The sequence below is a fragment of the Octopus sinensis genome, linkage group LG6 (assembly GCF_006345805.1).
Source record: "Octopus sinensis linkage group LG6, ASM634580v1, whole genome shotgun sequence".
In the NCBI taxonomy this organism is placed as follows: domain Eukaryota; kingdom Metazoa; phylum Mollusca; class Cephalopoda; order Octopoda; family Octopodidae; genus Octopus; species Octopus sinensis.
The window spans coordinates 106,579,941-106,607,399 of record NC_043002.1 but is presented as its reverse complement, the minus strand read 5'-3'; the positions used below and the strand labels follow the sequence as shown (position 1 = coordinate 106,607,399).

The window sequence follows — 27,459 nt, the reverse complement described above, 5'->3', positions numbered from 1 at the left end:
TTCTACAGCTGGATGCCCTTCCTAATGCCAACCACTCCGTGAGTGTAGTGGGTGCTTTCTACGTGCCACCGTCACATGTGCCAGGGTAGACTGGCAACGACCACGATCGGTTGGTGCTTTTTACGTGCCACTGGCACGGAAGCCAGTCAAGGCAGCGCTGGCATATACACACACACACACACACACACACATATATATATATATAGGTCCTGGTGTTGCTCTGTTGTTAAAAATTTGCTTCCCACCAACATGGTTTTCGATTTAGTCTCACTGTGTTGCACCTTGGGCAAGTCTTCCATATCCCCTGGCCAACCAAAGCTTTGTAAGTGGGTTTGCTAGATGGAAACTCAAAGAAGCCCGTCATTATGTGTGTTATATTTCTAAAAGAATGTACTGCCATACTACCACTGTCTTTTGTTTCTAATCTTCTTTGAAAACATTTCTGCTCGAAAGCTTGTGAGAGTTATTGGCAGGACAGACATCTGACCATGATAAAATTTGCATCTATGACTACTGCTGTCTGACCCATGCAAACATGGAAATGTGAATATAAGTGCAGGAGTGGTTGTGTGGTAAGTAGCTTGCTTACCAACCACATGGTTTCGGGTTCAGTTCCATTGCATGGCACCTTGGGCAAGTGTCTTCTACTATAGCCTCGGGCTAACCAAAGCCTTGTGAGTGGATTTGGTAGATGGAAACTGAAAGAAGCCTGTCATATATATATATATATACACAAGATATTTATATCTATACATTTATATCTATATATTGACCTACCATAAAAGGCTAATATTGGTAAAATGAGACATACTTATCTACATGGCCGAAACAGCTGTAAGATGTAATCTATACTTATATCTATATTTACTTATATTTATATTCTCTTTTTTATATATATTCTACTTATTATACAACATTACTCTTTTATGTACACTTTTTATGTACAGTCCTTTATATACACTGATTTGTTCTGCTTTTCTATGTTTAGCCCTACAGTCTCTTATGTGGTGGTTTAATAAAGTATGTGATTGAGTATTATCTGGTAATTGATATTTGATTTAGATTTATTTCTCCATTTTCTTATCTTGTATTAGTATTTTGTGGTAAATCATTTTACCTTTGCCCATATAATACAGTAAATGAATTGATTGCATTGCAATCCTTAACATTTATGTATTAACTTTGTTGAGTACTTCACTAGCAGTCTATTGGATATATGTTATCCCATGGAGGGTTGCATTTACAACCCCTATCTCAATTTGTATATATATATATATATATATATATAATATATATATATATACTAGCAGCTAAGCCCAGTTTCACCCGGTCTGTTTGGATGATGTGGCTATGATCGTTTTCAGTTAGGCATAATCTATAACAGCATTCCTCAACCATATCATTTCGGGTCTCCTGTTTCGATTTCCAGCTGTACGAAAATTTCCTGGCCCCACCCCATCAGAAAACAGCTTCTAAGCAACTGTTTGTTTTAATGGCAGAAGAAAGAGGGGAATTCCATTAGAAAAAGTTTTAATCGATTTTTTGGGTTAGTATGGGGGCTAGGAAAAAAATACAAACTGCATTCCAATCTATGTACCCGTCTCCACATGTGTGCCATTTTCTATGTGAATCCACCCAGCCGTTTGGCTGTGAACCTCAAGACAAGAAAGAATACAATGATCGCCCATGTCCAATTTATATTATATATATATATATATTATATATATTTATATATATATATGTATATGTTTGTGTCTGTGTTTGTTCCCTCCAGCATCACTTGACAACCGATGCTGGTGTGTTTATGTCCCCGTAAATTAGCGATTCGTCAAAAGAGACTGATAGAATAAGTCCTGGCGTCGATTTGCTCGACTAAAGGCAGTGCTCCAGCATGGCTGCAGTCAAGTGACTGAAACAAATGAAAGAATTAAAACAATACTGAGGATGATATCATCATCCTCATTGTTTAATGTTTGTTTTCCATACGAGCATTGGTTGGATGATTTGATCTGGTGAGCTTCAGGGTCATATTCACCTCCAGTGCCAACATTGGTGTGGTTTCTATGGTTCATTGCCCTTCATGATACCAGCTATCTTACAGAGTATACTGGGTGTGGTTTTTTTTTTTGTGTGTGCCACTTGCAAGGCAAGAAAAGAACAAGAAGGAAGAAAAAAATGAAAACAATCTCTTGAATAAATGGGTGAAATATTTGTGAAGTGGAAAGCAGTTTTGTGACAGGTGTTGACAGGTTAAAGTGGGCTAGAGGGACAAGCCTTGGTATCTTACTATAAAGGATATATATATATATATATATATTTCAAAATATAACCACATATGAATCGTTGGGGATATTTTTTCCCTCTGTCTTCCTTTTCTATTGGACTTTCCTCTGTTTCTGAAGAGGAGCTGTGCTCGAAACATTAAACTGTCTTTCTTTACTTTCCTGAGTGTCTTTACATCCTTACATTGTTTTTTTTTTGTATTCTTCGTTTTTTATTTATTGATATATATCATCATCATCGTCATTGTTTAACGTCTGCTCTCCATGCCGGCATGGGTTGGACAGTTTGACTGAGGACTGGTGAGCCAGAAGGCTCTGCACCAGGCTCAATCTGATCTGGTAAAGTTTCTACAGCTGGATGCCCTTCCTAACGCCAACCACCCCAAGAGTGTTGTGGGTGCTTTTATGTGCCACTGGCACTAGGGCTAGTCAAGCGGTTCTGGCAACGACCATGCTCAAAAGGTGATTTTTCGTGCTACCTGCACGGGAGCCAGTCCAGCGGCACTGGCAACGACCATGCTCGAACATTGTTTTTCACGTGCCACCGGCATATGTGCAGGTAAGGCAATGCTGGCAATGGTCACACTTGAATGGTGCTTTTTACATGCCAATATGAATATATATATATTAGTTTGCATATGAAATACAAAATATGTATACATGCAAAATGAGGAGTCTTTCAGATGATGAATTTTGAAATATAAATATATAGATATTTATATTAGCAAGTCCAACTTACACAGAGTACAAATGACAGAGAAAATTAAAGGGGTTAGCACTCTATGTAAGTTGGACATATTAATATAAATATCTGTATATCTATACTTAAAAGTTCATCATCTGAAAGTCCTTTTGTTTTGCATGTATACAAACTCTTTTACTTGTTTCAGTCATTTGACTGTGGCCATGCTGGAGCACCGCTTTTAGTCAAGCAAATTGATCCCAGAGCTTATTCTTTGTAAGCCTAGTACTTATTCTATCGGTTCTCTTTTGCCGAACTGCTAAAGTTACAGGAATGTAAACACACCAGCATCGGTTGTCAAGCGATGTTGGGGGACAAACACAGAGACACAAACATATACATACACACACACACACACACACACACACACATATATATATATATACATACAACCAAATTCATTCACAAGGTTTCGGTCGGCCCAAGGCTATAGTAGAAAACACTTGCCCAAGGTTCCACCCATGCAGTGGGACTGAAACCAGGAGTATGTAGTTGGTAAGCAAGCTACTTACCACACAGCCACTCCTGCACCTGCATATATACATATTTTGTATTTCATACCCAAACTAATATATTTAATATATTTGATGTGGCTAATTTGTTTATCTGTTTAATTGCTTCTACACCTGCTCAACCCTCTCCCTCTTATAGACTTTCTTTGCCTTATGAAACGATCCTCTGTAAAGACGTCAGAGCCTAAGTTTGAATGTTTTGAGCATTACCAAGTGTCTTCCATACGGTGAATCTCTGTGGATTATATATATATATATATATATATATATATATATATATATACACACACACATACATATTCTTTTATTTGTTTCAGTCATTTGACTGTGGCCATGCTGGCACACCGCCTTTAGTCGAGCAAATCGACCCCTGAACTCACTCTTTGTAAGCATAGTACTTATTTGATCGGTTTCTTTTTGCTGAACCGCTAAGTAATGTGACGTAAACACACCAGCATCGGTTGTCAAGCAATGTTGGGGAGGGGGACAAACGCAGACACAAACATATATATACGACAGGATTCTTTCAGTTTCCGTCTTCCAAATCCACTCACAAGGCTTTGGTTAGCCCGAGGCTATAGTAGAAGACACTTGCTTAAGGTGCTATGCAGTGGGACTGAACCCGGAACCATTGTGATTGAACAATGCAACCATTACATCAATTTAAATGCAGAGCAATCCTCAGCTGCATAAAGACATAGAATTAAATTAAATTAAAGCTGAAGTGAAGACAGCATGTTCTTGGTCTATCTCCTTACCTTCTTGGAGGTTTTAGGTAAAATTATACAGATGTGTCCATCTGTTTTAATTTAATTTAATTCTATGTATTTATGCAGCTGAGGATTGCACTGCATTTAATGGTTGCATTGTTCAATTAAATGGAGTCGCTTGAAGCGATTGTACTACATTACCTCTAGATATCCTGTTGCTTATTTTGATTATATATAGGGTGTGAGTTACAAATATTGTTGTATGTGGAGTCATATTTGTAGTTAAAAGAATTAGCTGTCTTTGGCTGCTATTTCTAAATTTTCAGTATGTGGTGAAACAACCTGTTGCTAAACCCTTAATTATATTTATTTATACATACATATAGATAGGAAGGAGGGTGTGTAATCAGCTGGACATGATAATGGACAGTAGAGTTGTTGCTTTGTTTTTAGCCTTGGGTTAGACACCAGTGAGTAGAACTATGATCAATCCCATTTCAGTTGTGATCATCCTGCCTTCCCCATTTTCTTTTTAGCCAGATTATGTTATCTAATGTGTCTTTTTATGAGATGGTAGTGTTTGTGTGATTTGAGGGAGATTTAACTGCTAATTCTAGCATTCTGAGTGGTCTCATAGTAGACCTTTTCATTGTCTCCGAGAGTAGCTATTTAATTACTGGAGAAGCGTTAAGAATATGAACTTTGTTGATATGTAGCAGCAGGTGTAGGCAGGAACTTTGCACAGTTGTTATCAGTAAATAAACAGTAGTAGGTACATAAAAGATAGATACAGTGGTAAACATGGCTTGAGATGCACCAAATGAACTAAGGGCCATGGAGTAGTGGAGCATGGATGGTAATGGGGGGGATGTGGTAGATAAACTGGGGGTAGATCTGTCAGAAGTATTGTGATTATGGAACCACATTAATGTTACCCTCATATGTTCTGATTTTAAAGTTGGGATATTTTCAGTGATTTAGTTACCTTACTGCAGGGTTAAGAAGCTTTCCCTTGTCACTATGGGGTTAAAGTTGCTCTATCACTATGGGGTTAACAAGGTTGTCCCATCACTATGGGGTTAAGAAGTTCATAGCTTCATGATGTGGTTTCCAGTTTGATCTCAGCCCATCAGTTTGGGAAAGTGCTTTCAATCATATTCTCTCATTGACTAAAGTCTTGTGAGTAGATAGAAACTGTGTGGAAGCTTTGGCATGGCTGTGTGATTAGGAAGTTTGTTTCCCAACTACACGGTTTTGGGTTCGATCCCACAGTGTAGCACCTTGGCCAAGTGTCTTATTGTATAGCTCTGGGCTGACCAAAACCTTGTGAGTGAATTTGGTAGATGTAAACTGAAAGTAGCCCATCACATATATACATGTGTGTGTGTATACATGCATGTGTTCTTCCTTGTCTTCACATCATTGAATAGTTATAAATGGGTATCACCATCACACCAGTGGAAATCCCCCATTTCCAGTCTGGTCATGGAGAAATGTTACAGGCAGGTGTTAGTGGGAGGAAGAGCATTCAACCATAGAAAATCTGCCTCAACAAATTCCATCTGACCCATGCAGGCATGAAAAAGTAGATGTTAAAATGATGATGATAGACTTAATCCTCTGTTTGGTTGAACCCTTGCACCTGACCCTAGGTGGAATATAGCAGTGACTATTCTGTTGTATGCATTGAAACCAGGTCTCCACCTGAGGATAACTTCTTCCTAGCTGTCTCAGAGGACCTGAAAAGGACCATAGGAGCTGTCCTTTGTCTTCTGGCTGATCAATAAAAAAAAGACAAATGTAAACAGTCTACTTTTAATTAATTTTAACGAATTAATATTTCATTGGTGCCTCCCCTTTTTGACCAGAATTAATTAATTAATAAGCTATTGATTATTTCTCTTCATCACTAGAATAATTTGAATAGATTAAAATTTCTTAGTTTATTGCACTATGGATGTTAGAACTGATCTTACTGTTTAGCTTTCATGCAGAGTATGTCTCTAGGTATGTTTTATAGTTTAACCAAAAGAAGCAGGGCAGTGGCCTGATCATGACCTTCGAAGATTATCCTAGTTAGGGGACACTGATGTGGTTGATGTTCTGCTTGAATTTCTTTTGGTCTGTGTCTGTAGTTGAGAGAGAGAGAGAGAGAGAGAGAGAGAGAGAGAGAGAGAGAGAGAGAGAGAGAGAGAGAGAGTTTCAGAAGGTTGCTGCAGCTCTGGAGAGTAACGAATGATTGAGCAAAGAGGTTATTACAGTATCTGGGGAAAAGGTATATATATGGAAGAGATGGTGATGTTGGGTGGAATTGGTGTGTTTCAGAGGAACACAAGCCATTGTAGTAGCAGTGGTAGATGTAGAGAGAGGGTACAGAGTGTTTGACAGCTTGTGTGTCAGCAGCTAAATCACTGCTAATCAGATTGGTGGTCATTGATAGAAAAGTGGGCTGAGAGGTTTGTGTGTGAAGCAGCAGTACTCTCCCAGATGTATAAACAACATGCTAATGTTTGTCTTAGTTGAGCTGATTAGAGCTGAGGTATTTTATGGCCACCAGCAGGAAGCCACATCATCATCATCATCATCATTGTTTAACATCCGTTTTACATGCTAGCATGGGTTGGACGGTTCAACTGGGGTCTGGCGAGCCCGAAGGCTGCACCAGGCCAGTCAGATCTGGCAGTGTTTCTACAGCTGGATGACCTTCCTAACGCCAACCACTCCGAGAGTGTAGTGGGTGATTTTATGTGCCACCGACACAGGTGCCAGACGAGGCTGGCAGACGGCCAGAAATCAGTTTAGTAATGTTAAGATGTATAATGTTTCAATGTGAGATCAAAACATTATTTGTAGTGACTCTGAGGGGTTTTTGATGTGTGCTGTCCATGTATTAGTGGATAGACAGCAAAACTGTCTCCTTGATCTGTTGGAGTCCACTTCAGGACTATGTGGTTTTTAGGTTCAATACAGCTGTGCAGCACCTTGTGTAAGTATCTCCTAGCTTAGTATGAAGCTGACTTAGAGACTTGTGAATGGAATTATGTTACCAGGAAGGGTGTAGAAGCCCATTTTAGGAGCTGCTCTTATTTTCAGTTGATAGACTTAAACTGTTAGTTGGTTTAACAATGTCACATGGCTGGGTAACCTTGTACTTCCTCTACAGCAAGACACCTGTATCTGTCTCACTATAACATTTTCATCATCACCTCCTCCCCTCTTAAAAGTTTTTGTTTTGCATGTGCTTGGTTACACAGTCAGTGCACCCAGTCCACACTGTAAAGTGGTCGGTGTTCAGAAGGGCATCCAGCTGTAAAAACCTTGCCAAAATTGCCATGTAAAAAGCACAAAGTCCACTCTGTTGAGTGGTTGGTGTTACGAAAGTATCCAGCTGTAAAAATCCTGCTAAAACAGTCACAGAAGTCTGGTACAGGCTTTGGCCTGGTTGGCTCTTGTGGTATTGTCCCCCACCCATGCTAGCATGGAACATGGACGTTAAATGATGATGTAATAGTCATTGCTGTAATGCAATGACAAGCTTCCAAGTTTGGTGCCACTGCACAGCTTCTTGACCAAATGCTTTCTGCTATACACTTGGATCATCTCATTCTTTATCAGTGAAATTAGATTGGTAGAAACTGTGTTGAAATGCATTGAATGGATTATACTAATCCTTGGTGGTAGACTTAATCCATTCTTCAGTTTAGCAGCACCATTAGGCCCTAAAATGCTTTTACAGAAAGTCACATTGTGGCAAGTATTTGCTTCAAGACTCTGTCTAAAGGTATCTGGGGAAAATGGTATAAAGTCAGAAATACCTGCTATGAAGACTTGGTAGATCATACTTGTGAAAGTACCATCTCAATGCATCTGACGTTAGGTTTCTGTGTGTGTGTGTGTGTGTGTGTGTGTGTGTGTGTGTGTGTGTGTGTGTGTGTGTGTGTACGTACACAAGTGGGTTAAAAATTCACTACAGGTTTTCTTCAGGTGAATTAAAAATTTGGTTTAGAGGGGAAAAAATCCCAAGACATGTAATATTCATTGACACTCTCATTTTAGCATAAATGGAGAGAGAGCAAAGGTACAAAGGGTTAGCCAGATTTAACAGGCTAAGATTTCATAAACCTCTGGGTCATAAAACAATCAACAGACAATGTCACATTAAATTATTCCTTTAAATAGTGGCCAAAAATACAAGATAAGAGGAACACTTGCTCTCTGGTTTTCCCCTTATCTTTTATCTCCGGCCATCTCTTTCTCACTCAAACTTACACACACACACCCTGGGGGTCAACTTTGCCTTTCATCCATTTGAGGTTGACAAAATAAAGTACCAGTGAAGTACTAGAGTCTGTGTAACCATCTTGTGTACCCCCCCATTGCCTTAAAATTGCTGGCCATACACCCTGCCACAGGCTAGAGCCCTCCTCAGAGTAATGTTATCTTGGTCACTTATATGTAATGGAAAATGAGAAACTGGCCTTGTGAATTGTTGGGCTCAAGGATATATAAAATAGGGATTTACTCAGTGTGTGCATATGCAGGAATAACACACTTGATAACTACCGGGGATCAAACCAATTGAAGTGTAGTGTTAATATGAATATTGTAAATAAGGAAGCAAGCTGGTAGAATTGTTAGCACACTGGGCAAAATGCAGAGTGGCATTTTATCTGTCTTTACTTTCCGAGTTCAAATTCTGCTGAGGTTGACTTTGCCTTTCATCCTTTTGGGGTCAGTAAAATAAGTAGCAGTCGCTTATGGGAGTTGATGTAATCGACTAGTCTCCTCCCACAAACTTGCTGGCCTTGTGCCAAAATTTGAAACCAATATAAATATTCTTTTCTACTCTAGGCACAAAGCCCAAAATTTTTGGGGAAGGGGTCAGTTGATTAGATCGACCCAGAATAAAACTGGTACTTAATTTATTGAACCCAAAAGGATGAAAGGCAAAGTCGACCATGGAGGAATTTGAACTCAGAACGTAAAGACAGACGAAATACCACTAAGCATTTCACCTGGCGTGCTAACGTTTCTGCCAGCTCACCACCTTAATACGTTATATTCTTTTATGCTCTAGGCACAAGGTCCAAAATTTTGTGGGAGGGGGGCCAGTCAATTAGATCGATCCCAGTACGCACCCAGTACCTAATTTATTGACCCCAAAGGGATGAAAGTCAAAGTCGACCTTGGCAGAATTTGAACTCAGAACGTAAAGACAGATGAAATAACGCTAAGCATTTTGCTTAGCATGTGAATGTTTCTGCCAGCTTGCTGCCTTGAAACCAATGTAAATATTGTGAATATGTTGGAGATGAAGTCTGAAAATCTAAATCCAGTTAACTGTTGTTTTATTTCATTCATATTATAATTTTGTTTAAATTTTGATTATATATTTTATGTGTGTAGTTGGATTTAAATAATTTCACTATACATTCTGATTACATCTTAAATTTTTATTTGTTCCAGGTTTAAGAAGTTCCAATGGATTGTACAAATCACTTCCAAAGCGGCCTTCAAGAAAACGTAAACTGTTGTCTCCGGCACTTCTTTCACAGAAATTGCAGAGATTATGTCATCGAGCCAGAAGGAACTAATAGAACCCAATACAATTAAGTAAAAAGAAGAAAAAAAAAAGAAGAAAAAAAGAGACTCTCATAAATATCTGATCCACTTTCCACCTCATCCAAAACCACTCACAACTGCTCTCCTCACATGTTCACCTCTTCCTCCTCCTCCTCTATTGGCTACCTATAATCCGTACATCCCGTGGATACACTTCAACACAAACGTCTCTACACACTACAGGCTTACATCTGTCCATCTGTCTATACACTTTGTGAAAGTGTCTGTCTGTCTGTCTGTACGTATAAATTGCATCCTGAATCGGAGTGGAAAAAGTCAAACAAGTCTGGCAGTGGTAGTGGTGGTGTTATAGCAGCAGCAGCAGTAGTAGTAGTAGTAATAATAGTAGTTGATATTGCACTTAAAAGCTGAGCATTTGATTAAGAAGGAGGAGGACAGGAGAGGTACTTGTAAAATACCTTTTTTAGTATCTACAAAGAGAGGGTGAGCGGGATATATAAATATTATATATATATATATATATATATATATATATATATGTATATATATATGTGCGTATACATACATAGAAGCAAAGGGGATAAGCGGCTGTTATTATAGCTATCATCTACCTCCACTCTCTCTCTATTTCATTTCCTCTTACACCACTCCCAGTTGTCCCCCCCCCCCCCGCCGCCTCCCCCCTACACTGTCTCCACCACCACCACTGCTGCCGTCGCCGCCGCCGCAACCACCACCACCACCGGCGCCTCCACCACCATCAGCTGGTACTTGCAAGAATGTTGGGCATTTGGGTCAGTGATTTTAAACTGCATAAAAAATGAAGCTCCAGCTAGGTAAATGTAAATAAATAAGATAAAAGAAAAAACAAACAAACACTGTAAACACACTCATGCACTAGTACACATTCACATACACACACACACACGCACGCACGCACGCATACACAGACGCATGCACACACACACACACACACACACACACGTATATATTTGTAAAATACTTAGTTTAAACACAATAGCAACAAAAACAAAAACAACAACAGCAGCAGCAGTAATAACTGCAACACTGAACAGTTTTTTAACACTTCAAATGAAATCAAAGCCTTTTAAGAAACTTTCAGCACCCCTCTTTCCTTTTCCTCCTTCTCCTCCTCCTCCTCCCCCTACCTGTCTTCCAGTGCTTTAACTGCTAAACTCATCCCCCTCCTCTCTCTCTCTCTCTCTCTCTCTCTCTCTCTGCTGCTCCTCTCATCAAGGTGGGCCACCTTCTCAGCTGAGGGAAAGAACTTCCTTATAGACAATCTTTGAATTTTCTTTCATCACATAGGAGAGAGAGAAGTAAGCACATACACACATCACAACATAACTCAGCCCGTGTTTGTAGAAAGAGTAAGCGTTACCTTGAAGCTGTATGTATAGGTTTTGTATTTTGGTGTATGTATAAAAAAATCTAGTACGACTATACATACATTCCACACATATAAATGTATATCTATATAATCACACACAAACATACATTTTTGTAGATATGTATGAAAACTAAATTAAAAATATAAAAAATATATATATTCCATCGTATATATAATATATATATATATATATATATTCCCTTACACTCACGTGTGTGTGTAAGATATCTATATATCTATCTATATACTTATAGACACCATTATACATATATATTTATATATATATATATATACTACATATAAAAACAAAAAATTTCTATTCATTCTTCACTATTATTTTTCTAAAGTAGACAAAAAAAAACGTACTTGGCAGACTCTCTCTCTCTCATTCACATACACACACACACACAACACCTCAAGTGTTGCAAGAATGCTTAATAACTGGGTCGATTTCTACCACTTCAGTAAATCTTGCAAAAACTTCAGACAAGAAATTCACCTGCTTCCCGACTGTTACTGCTGTTACTACTACCACCATAGCAACTGTAGTAGTAGTAGTAGTAGTAGCAGTAGTCGTAGAGGCAGCAGTAGCATTAACAAAAACATTTGCATCAAGTCTACTACAAATAATAATAATAATAATAGCAACATTATTGGCCTCATCCCCACCTTTGCTGAAAATAAAGATATTATAACAAAGAGACAAGCTTGCCAATTGTTGCCTACCCTGACCATCACCCCGAACTCCAAGAGCTGCCATCATCAGCTGCAACGAAGGGGAGGTGGTGGAGGTGGGAAACGGAGACTCCTTCAGTTGAGTGCGACCCCACAATATCGATGTGCTTGTGGCCGTGTTTGTCTTCATCATATGCTGAGGAAGAGAGGGAAAACGAGGACCCTTATGCTCTTTGAGAGGCGACTGCTTCAACACAGCCGCTTTGTAAGACAAGCACCAGTGCTGAAGGGGACGTCTCTTGGTGTTTAGCAGGCATTCGTTTGACAACAGGTGCCTGCAGTCTCCCCAAATTCATTAAAACAATAAAAAAAAGCAATCCCCCCATCTCCCCCCACCTCATCATTATTTTTCTTTCCATCCTATGGTCACACACACAACGCACACACACACACAGAGCACACATTGCATTCTGTTGTTTATATCCATATTGCAGTGTTTGGAATTTCTGAGAGCATGTAATGCCAAGTGCTGCAACAACTAGCAACTGGGCATTGGTCAACACTTTTCTAAGTGTAACCTTAACTAACATTAACACACTCTCTCCAACTGACTCATTCACTGCTCAATCCTTTTCCACTCAAAACAACAACAGCTGTTGTGAAGATACAAATAATAATATTAGTAGTAGTAGTAGTAGTGTTAGTAGTACTTGTTGTCCAGTTTCTGCTCACAGCTGCGGTCAATGCCCTAGCAAAAGTGGTGTTGGTTGGGGACAAGTCTGGTTCAGACTGTGTCCAAAGAATCTATTGCCACAGCCGAAAGTGTGCAATTGGCTGACCGGTTCCATGGAAACTGGCACACGAACTGGGAGTAGCAATGACAAACAGGTGAACAAGCCAATATATCATCATCATCATCATCATCATCATTATCAAAATCAAGATGAAAGGAACACAGATGGTGACAGTAGGGGAGGAGAGGAAGACGGGAGGAATAAGTTTGGTGGTCGTAAAGATTCCAGTGGCTACTTCAGTGGTGCACTGAAAGGCTGTACGGGACAGATTAACAACAGTAGCGGCAGTGGTGTGTCTGCCAGTGGCACTGAAGATGACTCTGATGTAGAACATCCTCATCACCATCATCATCATCATCAAGTGTTATACTCACACTCCATGTCAACCAATCAAGGTCACCACCAACCTCCCTTACAACAACCAACCAGGTCAAGCTCAATGTTGACGGCCTTGTATGACTATGAGCCGAGCAGGATTGATGAACTGAAACTACATCGTGGAGAACAGGTGGAACTGTTGTCGAAAGACACAGAGTCGGGGGATGATGGCTGGTGGACTGGTCGAGTCAATAACCTTGTTGGGGTGTTTCCATCTGAATTTGTCACAGACAAAAAAATCACTGCTGAAGGTCCACCCGAAATTGATTTCTCAGAATTGAAATTGGAGGATATAATCGGTGTTGGAGGTTTTGGGAAGGTGTATCGGGGTACCTGGAAGCAGGAGGAAGTTGCTGTGAAGTTGGCTCGTCAAGATCCTGATGAGCCTGTCAATGAAAGGATGCAAAATGTCCACCAGGAGGCCAAATTATTCTGGCTCCTCAACCATAAAAACATTGCTGCCCTTAAGGGTGTCTGTCTCAAGGAACCTAACTTATGCCTCGTCATGGAGTATGCAGCTGGGGGTTCACTCAATCGAGTCTTAAGTGGTGGTCGACGCATTCCACCTGATATTTTGTTGGACTGGGCCAGACAGATTGCACAAGGAATGCAGTACTTACATGAGGATGCACCTCTATCTCTCATACATCGGGATCTTAAATCCAGCAACAGTGAGTACCTTGTTTATTGTTTGTTTATTTGACATGTAATTACATGCATAATGATTATAATGTTCTCCATCTGTCTTCTCTGTTTTTCCAGAGAAGCTCCCTAAGTCGTTTGATAAATAGCTTTAGTTGTTATTATTATTGTTGTTGTTGTTGATTGGTCCTGACCCAGCAGACTGATAAGGAAGGCTGTTCCTGTCTTGGCCATTCAATATTTCTTTGTTGCTCAGGACAAGTACCAGGCCTCCAAAGAATAAGCACTGGGGTCAATTTGCTCGACTAAAAACGGTGCTCCAGCATGGCCGCAGTCAAATGACTGAAATAAGTAAAAGAGAAAGAAATATATATATCCCTAGCAACCGTCCACTCTTTCACTTGATGATTTCATTGTTTGTTTGTTTTATTGTTGTTCTTTCTGATTTTGAAACTGTCACATTACTGCTTTGCTTTTTACAGGTGCCTCTCTCTCTCTCTCTCTCTCTCTCTCTCCTCTCTCTCTCTCTCTTATCTAGCTTTTTTGCTGATCATCATGATGGCAACAAACTCGCTTTGTATGTTCGTGTTTGGATTTCATCTGCTTTTTCCTGCCACTAGTTATTCTTCGGTCCGTGTATTTAGTTTCGTACTGCAGCCTTTGTATCTTGGTAATGTTTCCTTTTCCGCTCATTATTCCTGTCAATTTGGTAGGCAGGAAACCCTACCTTCTATTAATCTACTGATTGATTTGTGTGTTATTCTTGTAAATCCTATGAAGCACAAGGATTCCGGACAAGCTTCATACACACTCGCGGGCTCTATGTGTCCTTAGTGGTGTTGTTGTGTTCCTAATATCAATCATTGATCACTTTGTCTCCAACAATTCGGTGCGACACCAGTGCAAAATCACCTCCCTCTGACAAGTCGTCCTAACGAAACGTCTGCATTGGCTGGGTCATGCCCTTCATCGTCAACCAGGAGAATTCATCTATGAAGCAATTGCCCCAGCTCCCCTTCAGGGTTGGCGAAAGCGATGTGGTGGACAACAAAAAACCTGGCTGATGACAGTCAAGGCTGATTTGAAACCCAACTTAGGACCCCATATCTATGGTGTTTGCCGCTTGAATAAGTAGTGGTTGGAGATCACATGGTTGTTAGCCTCAAATCGCCAGGCCTGGTCAGCGTTTGTGAGAGATGCAGCATTGAGGATGAATGAAGCCAGCTCAACCTACCCCGGGTGAATGCTGTCTCAACATCAAGATCATTGAAGTTTAACTGTTGAGGTTGCTTTGCTTTCATCTCAGAGGAGCTCATTGTTGATCTTCTGCTGCTATTGTCTCTGTGGCTGCTGTTGCTGTGTAATGATTTGAATTACTGTGTCTGATTGTAATAAGTGGTAGGGTTTTGTCATAAAACGTCTTATGTGATTGGATCTACAATGACACAGCCAATCAGATACCTATCCTATGACAACAATCATGTATCATACCAGTCATATGTCATGAATCACATGACCATCCAGTTATATTATCAGTTGTAGTCATTGCTTTGATTACAGACGCTACCAGGAACCCTTGTATATGTTTGCATGTTGGAATATTGTGTTGGTGATTACTAAAGTTGTGTTCTTTGCTTTTAGTTAAGATCATTCAAGTTAGCCTTTTTCCATCTTAGAAGCAGATGCAAGGGATTGTTTGTTTTATTTGCTTTACATTGCAATTGGTTATATATACCTAATAAGCTAATCACTGTTTCACTGTATTTCGGATGTTGAGAGTGATTGTAACTCACTTCAGGGCAAATCTTACAATATATTTCATTCGGTTGTCCTTATTGGTTTTCTTCAGATGGTTAGATTCCTCTGATAAAAGATGCACAGATCAATACACTTGCGCACGTGCACACACACACACACACTTAACTACTGACACTGCTAGAGAGTGGTACTGGTAAAAGGTGTTGAAACAACAGTAAAATTTTGTTGATGGCTGATGAAGGGAGGTTATGTGTTGTTTTTTGTCTTTTTTTCTCTTTCACTGCAAATCCATGCCTCATCTGAGTCAAAAGTCTATTCACATTCCTTGGTTTTAGCTTTTTCCTCTAATTTCTCTGTTATCTTATTCTATAATTTTTAATGACTCTGCTACTTTCCAAAAACTCAGTTAAATGACCAAAAATTATTATCTGATAGGTATGGAAGACAAAGATAACCATATTATATGTGTGAAAGAACAAAGAGAACAACAGAGATTTAAGATCTTTGTTGTTACATACAGTTCAGCATATTTTGTTCTGGTTATCAACAGCATAATTCGTACTTAACATAACTGGAAGCCAGCATTAGTGCATTAGTAAACAATACTAACAAACAGAGCCAGTGAACCTTGCATCACTATATTTATTACGCTGGTGTTTATTGTTTATGGGTGAAAGTATGGACTTGTTGAATTTATGAGTGAATGTGTGAGTGTGTATGAGTATCTCGTTCATTTGTTTGTTTTGTTCATTCATATATATATATGTCTATTAATCCATGCTGGTATGGGTTAGATGAAACTAGTTCAGACAGATTTTCTAGTATGGGACATTCTCTCTGTTGCCAACTCTGGCTTGATTTCTAAGTAAGGAACTTTTCTTTTTTCTACTTATGGACTTCACATGTCGAAAGCTGGGTCTATGGAACTTTTGATTACCAGAGAATGTAAAGAAAGAAAACCATTTTTTTCACCCAGTATTAATGAAGACACACATAATGACATTGATGCACATGTATATATACACATGCGCATTTTCATACACACACACACACACACACACACACACACACACACACAACACACACCACACACCACCACACACACACACCACACACACACACACACACACACACACCACACCACACACACCACACACACCATACACACACACACACCACACACACACACACACACACACACACACCACACACACACCACACACACCACACACACACACACACACACACACACACACACACACACACACGAGCACGACTGGCTTATTTTCAGTTTCTGTCTACCGGTTCCATTCTTTTACTTTGTTTTACTTGTTTCAGCCACTGGACTGTGGCCATGCTGGGGTACTGCTTTCAAGGGTTGAGCCGAACAAATTGACTGCAGTTTTTTTGTTTTTGCAGAAGTGTGGTTCTATTGATTGCTTTTGCTAAACTTCTGAGTCACAAGGACATAAACAAAATAACACTGGTTGCTAAGTGATGGCAGGAGTGCAAAGACATAAACACACTTGTGATGGTCTTCCACATTTTCCATCTGCCAACTCTACTCTCAAAATATTGGTTGGTCCAGGCCTATAACAGAACACTTTTGCCCAAAGTGCCTTGCAGTGAGACTGAACTCCAAACATCATATTTGCAAAGTGAGCTTCTTAACCACAGCCATGCCTGCTTCACTCTCACTCTCTCTCTCTCTCTCTCTCTCTCTCCTCTCTCTCTCTCTCTTTCTCTCTCTCTCTCTCTCTTCTCTCTCTTTCTCTCTCTCTCTTTCTCTCTCTCTCTCTCTCTCTCTCTCTCACATGCACACACACACTTGTATATGTAAGATATACATCATATCTGTTTGTAAGATATCTCCGTAACATTTCCAAATGGTTCCTACCCTTCCTTAAAATACATTTAGTATTTCTGTGTGTTTTTTTAAAATAAGAATGTGCAAATATGAATAGATTGGTAAATGTTACGTAGGTATTTTACAAGCAGACATATTGTATATCTTATATATATATATATTATCACACACACACAGAGATCTATGTCAGTTTAGAGGCGTATTCAGTTGTTTGATCCACTGAACTACCTCCTCATTGAATTAGTATGCAACTGGCTGTGTATTCCATGGACACATGCACCCTTAGTGTCTGTGTCTCTCTGCCTTTTTCTGTAGTTTTTCTGCAACTACAATAGTCTCTGTCCCTTGGAGCAGCCTGCTAGTCTCCAGACATCTCCATTCAGGCACCACTTCCTATATCTTCTCTTTTCGTCACCCATGTTATGAACCCATTTCTGCATCCCTACCAGTCACTTCACTCAGTTCTTCCTCCCTGATGTGTGGACCCTCTGAAGTTCCTTCTCTTCTCTTGTTTTTCTGTATCCATTGATTTGCAGATGGACTAGAGAAGGGAGCTGTGCCCTTGGCTGCACCCCTTTTTCTAGCGAAACCGAAACCTTAAAGGAAAAACAAACCAACTGAGGCACACCTCAGCCCGACTGGAATGAATAGGGGAGACTGGTACGATTATGATTAGGTTTATTGTGTTGTTAGTAATGCTATGGAGGAGATGAACATGTAAGATAATAAGTGGGTCATGTGTTGCTCATTAGCAAGTTAATCAGGTAGAATATATGAAGGTGTTCTCTACAATGAATGACATGGCAATATCAGTTGTCAACTGTCACAAGAAAGAGCAGACATACTTAGAGAGATAAATAGATAGATAAAGAGAGAGAGACAGAGACACACCCACACACACACACACACACACACACAAACAAATTGCTGGAGCAAGACTCGGAAGCTTATATGATTTTAGTAAAGCCGGTTGAGGATACGGATAGCCAGGATAAAATTTAAGTTTTGTGTCAGTGTGAAGCCCTCAGGTGACCTATTTCTGGTGAGACAATGGCATGGAAGAGTTTGTAGTTCAGTCTACTTACCATTTGCTTGTTAATCTTGAGGTTTGAGCAAAACCTTTGTCAAGATTCTTTGCTTTGTGGCCTAACATCTCTCTACAAAGGAAACTAGGAATAGTTGAATGGCTTCTAAAAGCTGTACTAACCCTGTATGAAGATGGATTTTATAAGGTTAGGAGCGGCAATATGTGCCCTGAGGAATTTGGTATACACATGATGTTCAACAGTTCTTCATCTTTAACTTTCTTATTCTTTATAGTTTTCATGATGATGATGGTGATGATAATGACATGAGTTTAGGAATGTTTGTCTTTAAGTACTTTTTTGTGTTTATGATTCATTTTTTTCCTTTTTATAAAAAACTTGTTGAAGAATTTAAAAAAAAATATTCTAAATGTTGAAGCAAATGCTCAAGGCAGTATCTGGCTTGAATGCTTGCCAATCAGGGACTAGGCAGTGATGGTAAACTGGGAAAAGTCTACCACCCGACTACCTTAAGGCATCTTGCCTGTTGTGTGTGAGATCATCATCATTTAAATATCCAGTTTTCTGAGTTTGCATGGGTCAGATGGAATTCTTCTGCTGAATGCTCTTCTTGTTGCTTACTCTCACCTATTTCCAAACAAAGTACTATTTCTCCATGGTCAGACATGCTTTTCATGAACGAATTAAAATAATGATGATGATGATGATACAAATTTACTGATAAAATAAAGCTTCTGTCTGACATCAGAAAAACATAAGCATTGAATTGGCAAAGTTGTTAGAACATTGGCTGAAATGCCTCACAGTATGTCTTCTAACTTTGGCAGCCTGAGTTCAAATCCCGCTGAGGGTAACTTTACTTTTCAGGCATTTGGAGTCAATTAAAGTTACTAATCCAGGACAGTGGCTTAGTGAAACTGTAAGAACATAAGCTTAGATTCCTTGCATTATTTATTGTGGCTCTTTGTGTTGTGAGTTCAAAATCCTGCCAAAGCTTATTGGGTTGGTGGACTTAACCCACTACCTAGTATAAGACCACTCTTCGTCCCTTGAGTGCCTTTAACAGATCCTACTCTGTTGCATGGACCAGGTCTCTAGTTTAAGGATAATTTCTTCCCTCTTGAAAGTCATGGAGGTTTTGTAAAGAGTCTTGGGCCTTCCTTAAGGATAAAAAGATTAACAAAATAATGTAGGATGTGAGTGGCGGAGAGGGAATGAACAAGAATCTTGTTTATATCAAGTTTACTTCTGATCCAGTCAACCTGTGATCTAAAGTATTCCATCTGTGATTTCCTGACTCATTCAGGCATAGACTACCTGGGACCACATTATTCAGTGTTGATTTTTTAAAAAGAGAGTAAGACATGATTTGAGGGAGATTTAGCTATTATTTCTACAAATCTTTTGACCATATAAAAACATCAGTGGTTGAGGTCTGTTTTTCTAGAGAAGCTCCCTAAGTTGTTTGACAAATTGCTTTAGTTGTTATTGTTGTTGTTGATTGGTCCTCACCCAGCAGACTGATAAGGAAGGCTGTTCCTGTCTTGGCCATTCAATATTTCTTTGTTACCCAGGACATTCTTCATTACTGAAAAATGATTCTTTCCCTTTTCAGATGATAGGGTGTTATTTCTAGCATAGAGGCTTCTTTGGTCAATAATTGTTGTTCTAGGAGATTCAGTTGTTTGTTTGACAAAATTATCTAGTAATCCATCTGGGCATGAATTGAACCAGCATCTCTGAATTACCATCTGTCCTACTTATAATCTTCCCTGAGGGAGCTTGTAAGTGGTCACTCAACCTGCTAGATACAGCAGTCAAATCGAGTAACACTGAATCTTAAAATATTAAAGACACATAGGATAATGTAGGCTTAGATAGACTTTTCCCTGAACAAAAGATGGGCTGGTTTGACAAGTAACCTTTCAATTACAGGTTTACTGGTTCAAGGCTGGCCTCGACTTAAACGGCATAGTTTCTTGTTTCCATGTCTTTAATTTCTTGTGTGTGTGTGTGTAGGTGTGTGATGGCAGTGTATGTATATGTGTGCTGCGTGTGTGTGTAGATAAAATAAAGTTACATTAGTTCAAAATAGTTCTTACTAAATATACTTAATATTTAGTTCCTTGGTACTTCCTTTTTCTTCACCACCGCCACCACCACCACATTCACCCATCGTCATCATCATCATCACCATCTTTGTTCATTCTTCCCTGGCGTTAGATAGATCTAAACATTCAAATGATAACTGTTAAGCACACATCAGAGGAAATTCAAGTTATCTGGTTTAACTTGACAAAGTTCCATTATTTGTTCGACAAGTTATTCCTAGGAAACCAGTTCAAGCAAGTATTTCATGAATATTTATCGGGTCTAAATTTCGCTACATCCTTGAAAGACCAAACAGAATTTTAGAGTTATCCATTCCTCATCTAAAATTTATGCATGAATGTGTACATCACCATCATCATCATCATCATCATTGAATGTGTTGAGGCAGATTTCTTGTGTCCAGATGCTGTTCCTGTTGTCAGCCTTCATCTGTTTCTAAGCAACATAATATTTTCCCTTTGATCTGACATGTTTTTCATGGAAACTGGAAATGAACAACCTTGCGTGTATGACAATGGTGTTCATTGGCGACCATCACTTGATGTCTAGATAAGCTACATGTGACCACACACACTCACACATACATACACACACACACGTTTAGATAATTTTAAAATAGGAAGTTTTGTAACATAGAACTTGGGGGTAATTTCAGGTGCAGGTGGGGGGTATCAAAAGGGTTAAATGACACCCTACCATCTTCAGAGAAATACACATTGGATAATGTAGTTGTAGATACATTGTGTCTGAAGCAAAAGGATGAGATGGTCACAGTTGGAATGCCTTTGAACATAAATTTGTTAGATCAAGACTTATTGATGGCTGAATATCAACAGAAAGCAATTTTTTAATAAATTCTTTAATTATTCTATTTACTTTTGCTCATGTAACCATTGATGGTGGTTGCTGTTTAAGCTCAAGCCAGCTCTGATTAAACAAAACTATGACCAAGAGCTTTTCTGCCATGACCATCCCACCCTTTTCCAGACACAGTGTATCTAGGATTGCATTATCCAACATGTCCTTTCTTCAAGATGATAGTGTTGTTTCTAGCTGGTAGAGGGTTATGGAGAAAACTCCCTCATCACACACTGTAACTTTCTTTCTCTGACCATGTTCTAAGAAACCCATTTCTTTACTACCCACAAGGGGCTGAACACAGAGGGGACAAACAAGGACAGACAAACGGATTAAGTCAATTACATCGACCCCAGTGCGTAACTGGTACTTAATTTATCGATCCCAAAAGGATAAAAGGCAAAGTGAACCTCGGCAGAATTTGAACTCAGAACGTAATGGCAGATGAAATACCTATTTCTTTATTACCCACAAGGGGCTAAACATAGAAGGGACAAACAAGGACAGACATAAGTATTAAGTCGATTACATCGACCCCAGTGCGTAACTGGTACTTAATTTATCGACCCCGAAAGGATGAAAGGCAAAGTCGACCTCGGTGGAATTTGAACTCAGAACGTAGCGACAGACGAAATACCGCTACGCATTTCGCCTGGCGTGCTAACATTTCTGCCAGCTCGCCGCCTTTTCTAAGAAACCTGTTGACCAATGAAGGAACCACTGACTCCATTCCACTACAAAAGTGGAATCAACAGTTTTGGTGTGTTTGTGAATGGCCTGTAAGCATCTTCCATGCTGAAATTGCTTTAGTTCCAATGCACAGTTTCAGATCAAATCTCTTGCCAGGCAACTACAGTTCTAATATTCAAAAGAAGTTTTTTTTAATTAAAACTTTACTACAGGTCTTATTCACTTATTCTTTACTTACGCCTCATTCTGAGCTAATCCAGGCCCCACTAAAATAACTCCATACCCTGCTATATACTTTGATTGTTGTTTTATATTCATGGCTGGCTAACAGTATACAATGTCAGTTGTTGGTGTTACATTGTAGGGTTCTATATGTTAGGTAAGAGTATGTGTTGTATTTTTTTTATTGGGTGGAGATTTTGTTGAGTACACGGTGTGCAAGTTGTGTTAATGTTTTGGGTAGTTAGTGTATAAGGTGTATATATTAGGTTGGTGCATAATTATTGCGACTTTTTTTCAATAAAGTTTATTCAACAAAAAATTTAAAGAAAATGCCAAGCAGAAATTGAAGTAGATGGTGAATATGCTCCAGAATAATCATTTAAAGATGTTTTTGTTAAATGGTGTTATTGTTTTTGTTGAATAAAATTTATTGGAAAAAAGGCACAATAATTATGCACCAAACCTTATATATATATATTATATATATATATATATATATATATACACATGTGTGTGTTTGTGTGTAGTGTGCGAGCTGTTTGAATTGAGAGTGTGTTGCGTATGATATAGGCTGTGCCTTGCAAGGCTGTCTTTTGGACTGTATGTAATTTTTTCGTTATCATTCCTCGTTCTCTAATTATCGATAGTGTTTCCGCTTTCATGTTCTACATCCTGTTTCATTTAGTTTGAAGTTCCTTGTACATCAATAGTTTTTCCACCTCCTCCTTCTCCTGGGCAACGTTCTGCTCAGATGGGATCGAGATGGTTATCAGAATATAACACATTTTTGTTCTAGTCCTTGATAATATATTTAGACAGTTTCCAATGATTTCCTTGTTAGTCTAGTCACGTCTGATTCAAATGACTTTGGCCATCTTATCATTGTATATCATGCTTGGTTCATGTTTGTACCACTTTTTGTCTAATTTCAAGTTGAAGTGTTACCATATTGTCCAGTGGACTTCGCTGCCAACTTGGTTTTGTCCATAAATATTCTTGAATTTGATAAGGGTCAAGCAACTAGAAATGCTGTTGTCACTTTTACTCTTTTACTTGTTTCAGTCATTTGACTGCGGCCATGCTGGAGCAGCGCCTTTAGTCGAGCAAATCGACCCCGGGATTTTATTCTTTTGTAAGCCCAGTACTTATTCTATCGGTCTCTTTTGCCGAACCGCTAAGTGATGAGGACGTAAACACACCAGCATCGGTTGTCAAGCAATGCTAGGGGAACAAACACAGACACACACACACACACACACATATATATATATATATATATATACACATATATACGACAGGCTTCTTTCAGTTTCTGTCTGCTGTTGTCACTTTTCTCATTGCACTTCCTAATTGTTGTAATAATTATTTGTAATTATTTGGGACTAGACATTGGTCTTGTGCAATAAAAATAAAACTTTTCACTCAAAGCTTTTAGTTCTCGTTGGTTTTATTCTAGCTTATTTCTGTATTGTGTTTTGTTATTAAGGCGGTAGACAGTAGACTATAAGATGTTGTAATGGTACAATGGTCTGGGTAGGTAATTGTGGAGGTGTTTGTGTGATTGTGATGGGGCGTTGTGGTGAAAGGAGGAGGAGGAGTAGGTACATAATCTGAACAGAACGATTGATTAATGAACATTGAACTGATTAATATAATTGAACTCTGGCAAAACAATGGGCTTGTCCTTGCACTATTTGCTCCAATAATCTTCTCATGTCAGTATCAGTTGGATTCCTTCTTTTGTTTTCAGTTATCTAATAAAAGCTGTCTCCTCTGTCTCTGCACTGGTTGTGTGTGTGTGTGTGTGTGTGTGTGTGTGTGTGTGTGTGTGTACTATATGTGTGTGTGTAATTCTGTGTGTTCCTGTGTAAAGAGTATTATTGTTGTTTAGCCTGAGGTCAATTCTGATCCAGTAAAACTATAATCAAGGGCATTCCAACCATGAACATCCATCAGTTTTTGTTTTTGTCAGACATAGTGTATCTAGGGATACCTTATTTAATGTGTCCTTCTAGTTTTATAAGTTGGTAGTGTGATCTGGTTGCCACCTCTGTCAAGTGGAGACCTCACAGATGATTAAATACCATCTTTAGACTTGGTGGAAGGATTTTAAAGGAATGTTCCATCAATGTTTATGATATACTAGCAATATTACCCGGCGTTGCTCGGGTTTGTTTCAACCTTTTAGAATTGGAATTTTTGAAAAGTAAAAATTTTGCATTATGTAGCTTGTTATTCTCTTTAAGTAAACATTTTTCTGGTTGAAATACACCGAAAAATGGCGACACAAACAGTAAAAAAATCGTTAAAAATAGGGATTTTCATAGAAAAAAAGCACCTATTTGATGTAAATAATTTTTGGTGTTAACATGGTTCGATTTGAATTTTTTTCTTCTACGGAAGGAAGAGCAAGGCTTCTTCTATCATACTCTCAATTTTGGTGAACTTGTGCAGCAGGGTCTCGGAGGAGATAGTGTTAGTTGAAGGCTACCAAACCTGCCATACACAGACAACTTCAGCTTTATATATAGAGAGATTGAAAGAGGTGTGTGTATATGTATGTATGTGTATGTATATACATACACGTCTTTCTGTAGAAGAAAAGTGTAGGCACGAAACATCAGAAATGTTTTCCATTTTTCCTGAGTGTCAAACTAAGAAGCCTTGTTTGTTGTTCCCTCACCTGTCTCTTTCTTTTGTTTTTTGTATAATTTTGAACCATATATATATATCATAATGATGATGATGATCATCATCATCATTTAAATGCTTGTTGTCCATGCTGGCATGGGTTTGACAGTTTGACCAGAGCTGGCAAGCTGGGAGGCTGCACCAGACTCCAGTTTCTATGGCTGGAAGCCCTTCCTAACACCAACCACTCTGAGAGTGTAATGAGTGCCACCAGCATGTCACCGGCATCTGCCACGACTGCAATTTTGCTCAGCTTGATGGGTCTTCTTCTCAAGTACAACATAATGCCAAAGGCATTGGTCATTGTCTCTGTGAGGCCCAACACTTGATTAGTAGCTCAGCCACTTTGTTTCCACGATGCCCAACGCTTTAAAGTGCTTTTTATGTGCTACCAGCATGGGTGCCAGTTACATGACACCAGCATCAGCCACGACTACGAATTCACTTGGTTTGGCGGGTCTTCTCAAGCGCAGCATATTGCCAAAGGCCTCAGTCACTAGTCATTGTGAGGCCCAAAGTTCAAAGGTCATGCTTTACCACCTCATCCCATGTCTTCCTGTGTCTACCCCTACCACAGGTTCCTTCCACACTTAGAGTTCGGCACTTCTTTACGCAGTTGTCCTTGTCTGTACGCACCACATGACTATACCAGTGCAGTTGTCTCTCTTGCACACCACATCTGATGCCTCTTATGCCCAGCCTTTCTCTCAAGATGCTTACACTCTGTCAAACATACACAGTGACATTGCACATCCAGCGAAGCATACTGGTGTCGTGTGTGTGTGTGTGTTGTGTAAAATTTCTGGCACTTTCATCTCACCTCTGCTTCCTCTAGGTTTACATCTGGCATTTTTGATAGTGTTTGATGTAAGATAATCTCATAAGAAGGTAATCTCTTGTAAATATTTTTTGCTGACTACAGAAGAGATGATGCAGTTTTTACATCAGTTTATATTATCAAACCATTGGTGTTTCTAAGATATTTAATAAATGCCTTTTGTATAGGCATCAGGTTTTGCCTAAAATGTAAAGTGATACAGGTACAGGTCTAACTGTGTCTGGTTGAAGAAAGGTGAAAGGTGTCTGGCTGAAGAAAGGTGTCTGGCTGAAGAAAGGTGTCTGGCTGAAGAAAGGTGTCTGGCTGAAGAAAGGTGTCTGGCTGAAGAAAGGTGTCTCGTTGAAGAAAGGTGAAAGGTGTCTGGCTGAAGAAAGGTGTCTCGTTGAAGAAAGGTGAAAGGTGTCTGGCTGAAGAAAGGTGTCTGGTTGAAGAAAGGTGTCTCATTGAAGAAAGGTGAAAGGTGTCTCGTTGAAGAAAGGTGTCTCATTGAAGAAAGGTAAAAGGTGTCTGGCTGAAGAAAGGTAAAAGGTGTCTGGCTGAAGACAGGTAAAAGGTGTCTTGTTGAAGAAAGGTAAAAGGTGTCTGGCTGAAGAAAGGTGAAAGGTGTCTGGTTGAAGAAAGGGGAAAGGTGTCTGGCTGAAGACAGGTAAAAGGTGTCTGGCTGAAGACAGGTAAAAGGTGTCTGGTTGAAGAAAGGTAAAATGTGTCTGGCTGATGAAACCTTTGGTATTCATTGCATTGATCCTGGAAGCATAATATTACCTCGCCTCAAGTTACTGTGTTAACATGGGTGGTGGATTGGTAACCAACTCAGCACACACATTTGATCACCGGCCTGCTTTGCCAGGCACAGTCTGAGACTAAACAACAGCCTCATGGTGACACATTTCATCAAAGCACTCCAGAGTTAGATATAGCAACCAAATCTTGCACAAATCATGTCCTTCTGGTTTTTAAGACACTTTGTATCATGCACTTCTAGTTATGCTGTTTATGTTTGAAAAAATGATGGGATAGGCATGGCTGGAATGCTTTTCATTATTTCTTCTAGAGCAGAGTTGACCTAGAGTTAAAAAACATATCTTAGAATACCATGGTACCCCAGAACATAATGGTACCCCAGATAACTTGTTTCTGTACTACCCACAAGGGGCTAAACACATAGAGGACAAACAAGGACAGACAAATGGATTAAGTCGATTATATCAACCCCAGTGCGTAACTGGTACTTATTTAATCGACCCCGAAAGGATGAAAGGCAAAGTCGACCTTGACGGAATTTGAACTCAGAACGTAATGGCAGACGAAATACTGCTAAGTATTTCGCCCGGAGTGCTAACGTTTCTGCCACAGTGTGCCTCACCATACTGTTGCTACTTTGTACAGTTTTAGTACCCCTGTTCTGTGAGGCACCCCAGAACTCAGTGGTATTACTATGTTCTTGGGTAGACTGGTTAAAGATCGTTGATAGATATTTTATTAAGTATACCCCACCTCACATCTAAGCAGAAACCTCTACCTATCTTTTTCTTGCTGTAATCCACAGGTATGTCAGATATAAATGATACCCAATACCTTTATTTATATATATACAGAGAAAGAGAGAGAAATTCAGATATTTTAAAAAGAACTTTTTATATATTTAAAT

General features: G+C 39.3%; 1 protein-coding gene and 1 long non-coding RNA gene across 3 annotated transcripts in view; both read left to right on the top strand.

Annotated features, from left to right (window-relative positions):
* The window catches only part of LOC118764014, a 43,298-nt gene extending 32,608 nt beyond the window's left edge, over positions 1–10,690 (top strand). The window contains exon 2 of the long non-coding RNA XR_004999791.1: positions 9,713–10,690. This is a non-coding gene — a long non-coding RNA (uncharacterized LOC118764014). The remainder of the gene's footprint in view (positions 1–9,712) is intronic.
* A 940-nt stretch (positions 10,691–11,630) lies between these two features.
* Positions 11,631–27,459, top strand: part of LOC115212919 (mitogen-activated protein kinase kinase kinase 11-like) — an 82,701-nt gene continuing 66,872 nt past the window's right edge. For both annotated transcript variants that reach the window (XM_029781745.2, XM_029781744.2), the window contains exon 1: positions 11,631–13,758. In XM_029781745.2, coding sequence (XP_029637605.1) covers positions 12,435–13,758 — 1,324 coding nt within the window. In that variant the 5' untranslated portion in view covers positions 11,631–12,434. The remainder of the gene's footprint in view (positions 13,759–27,459) is intronic.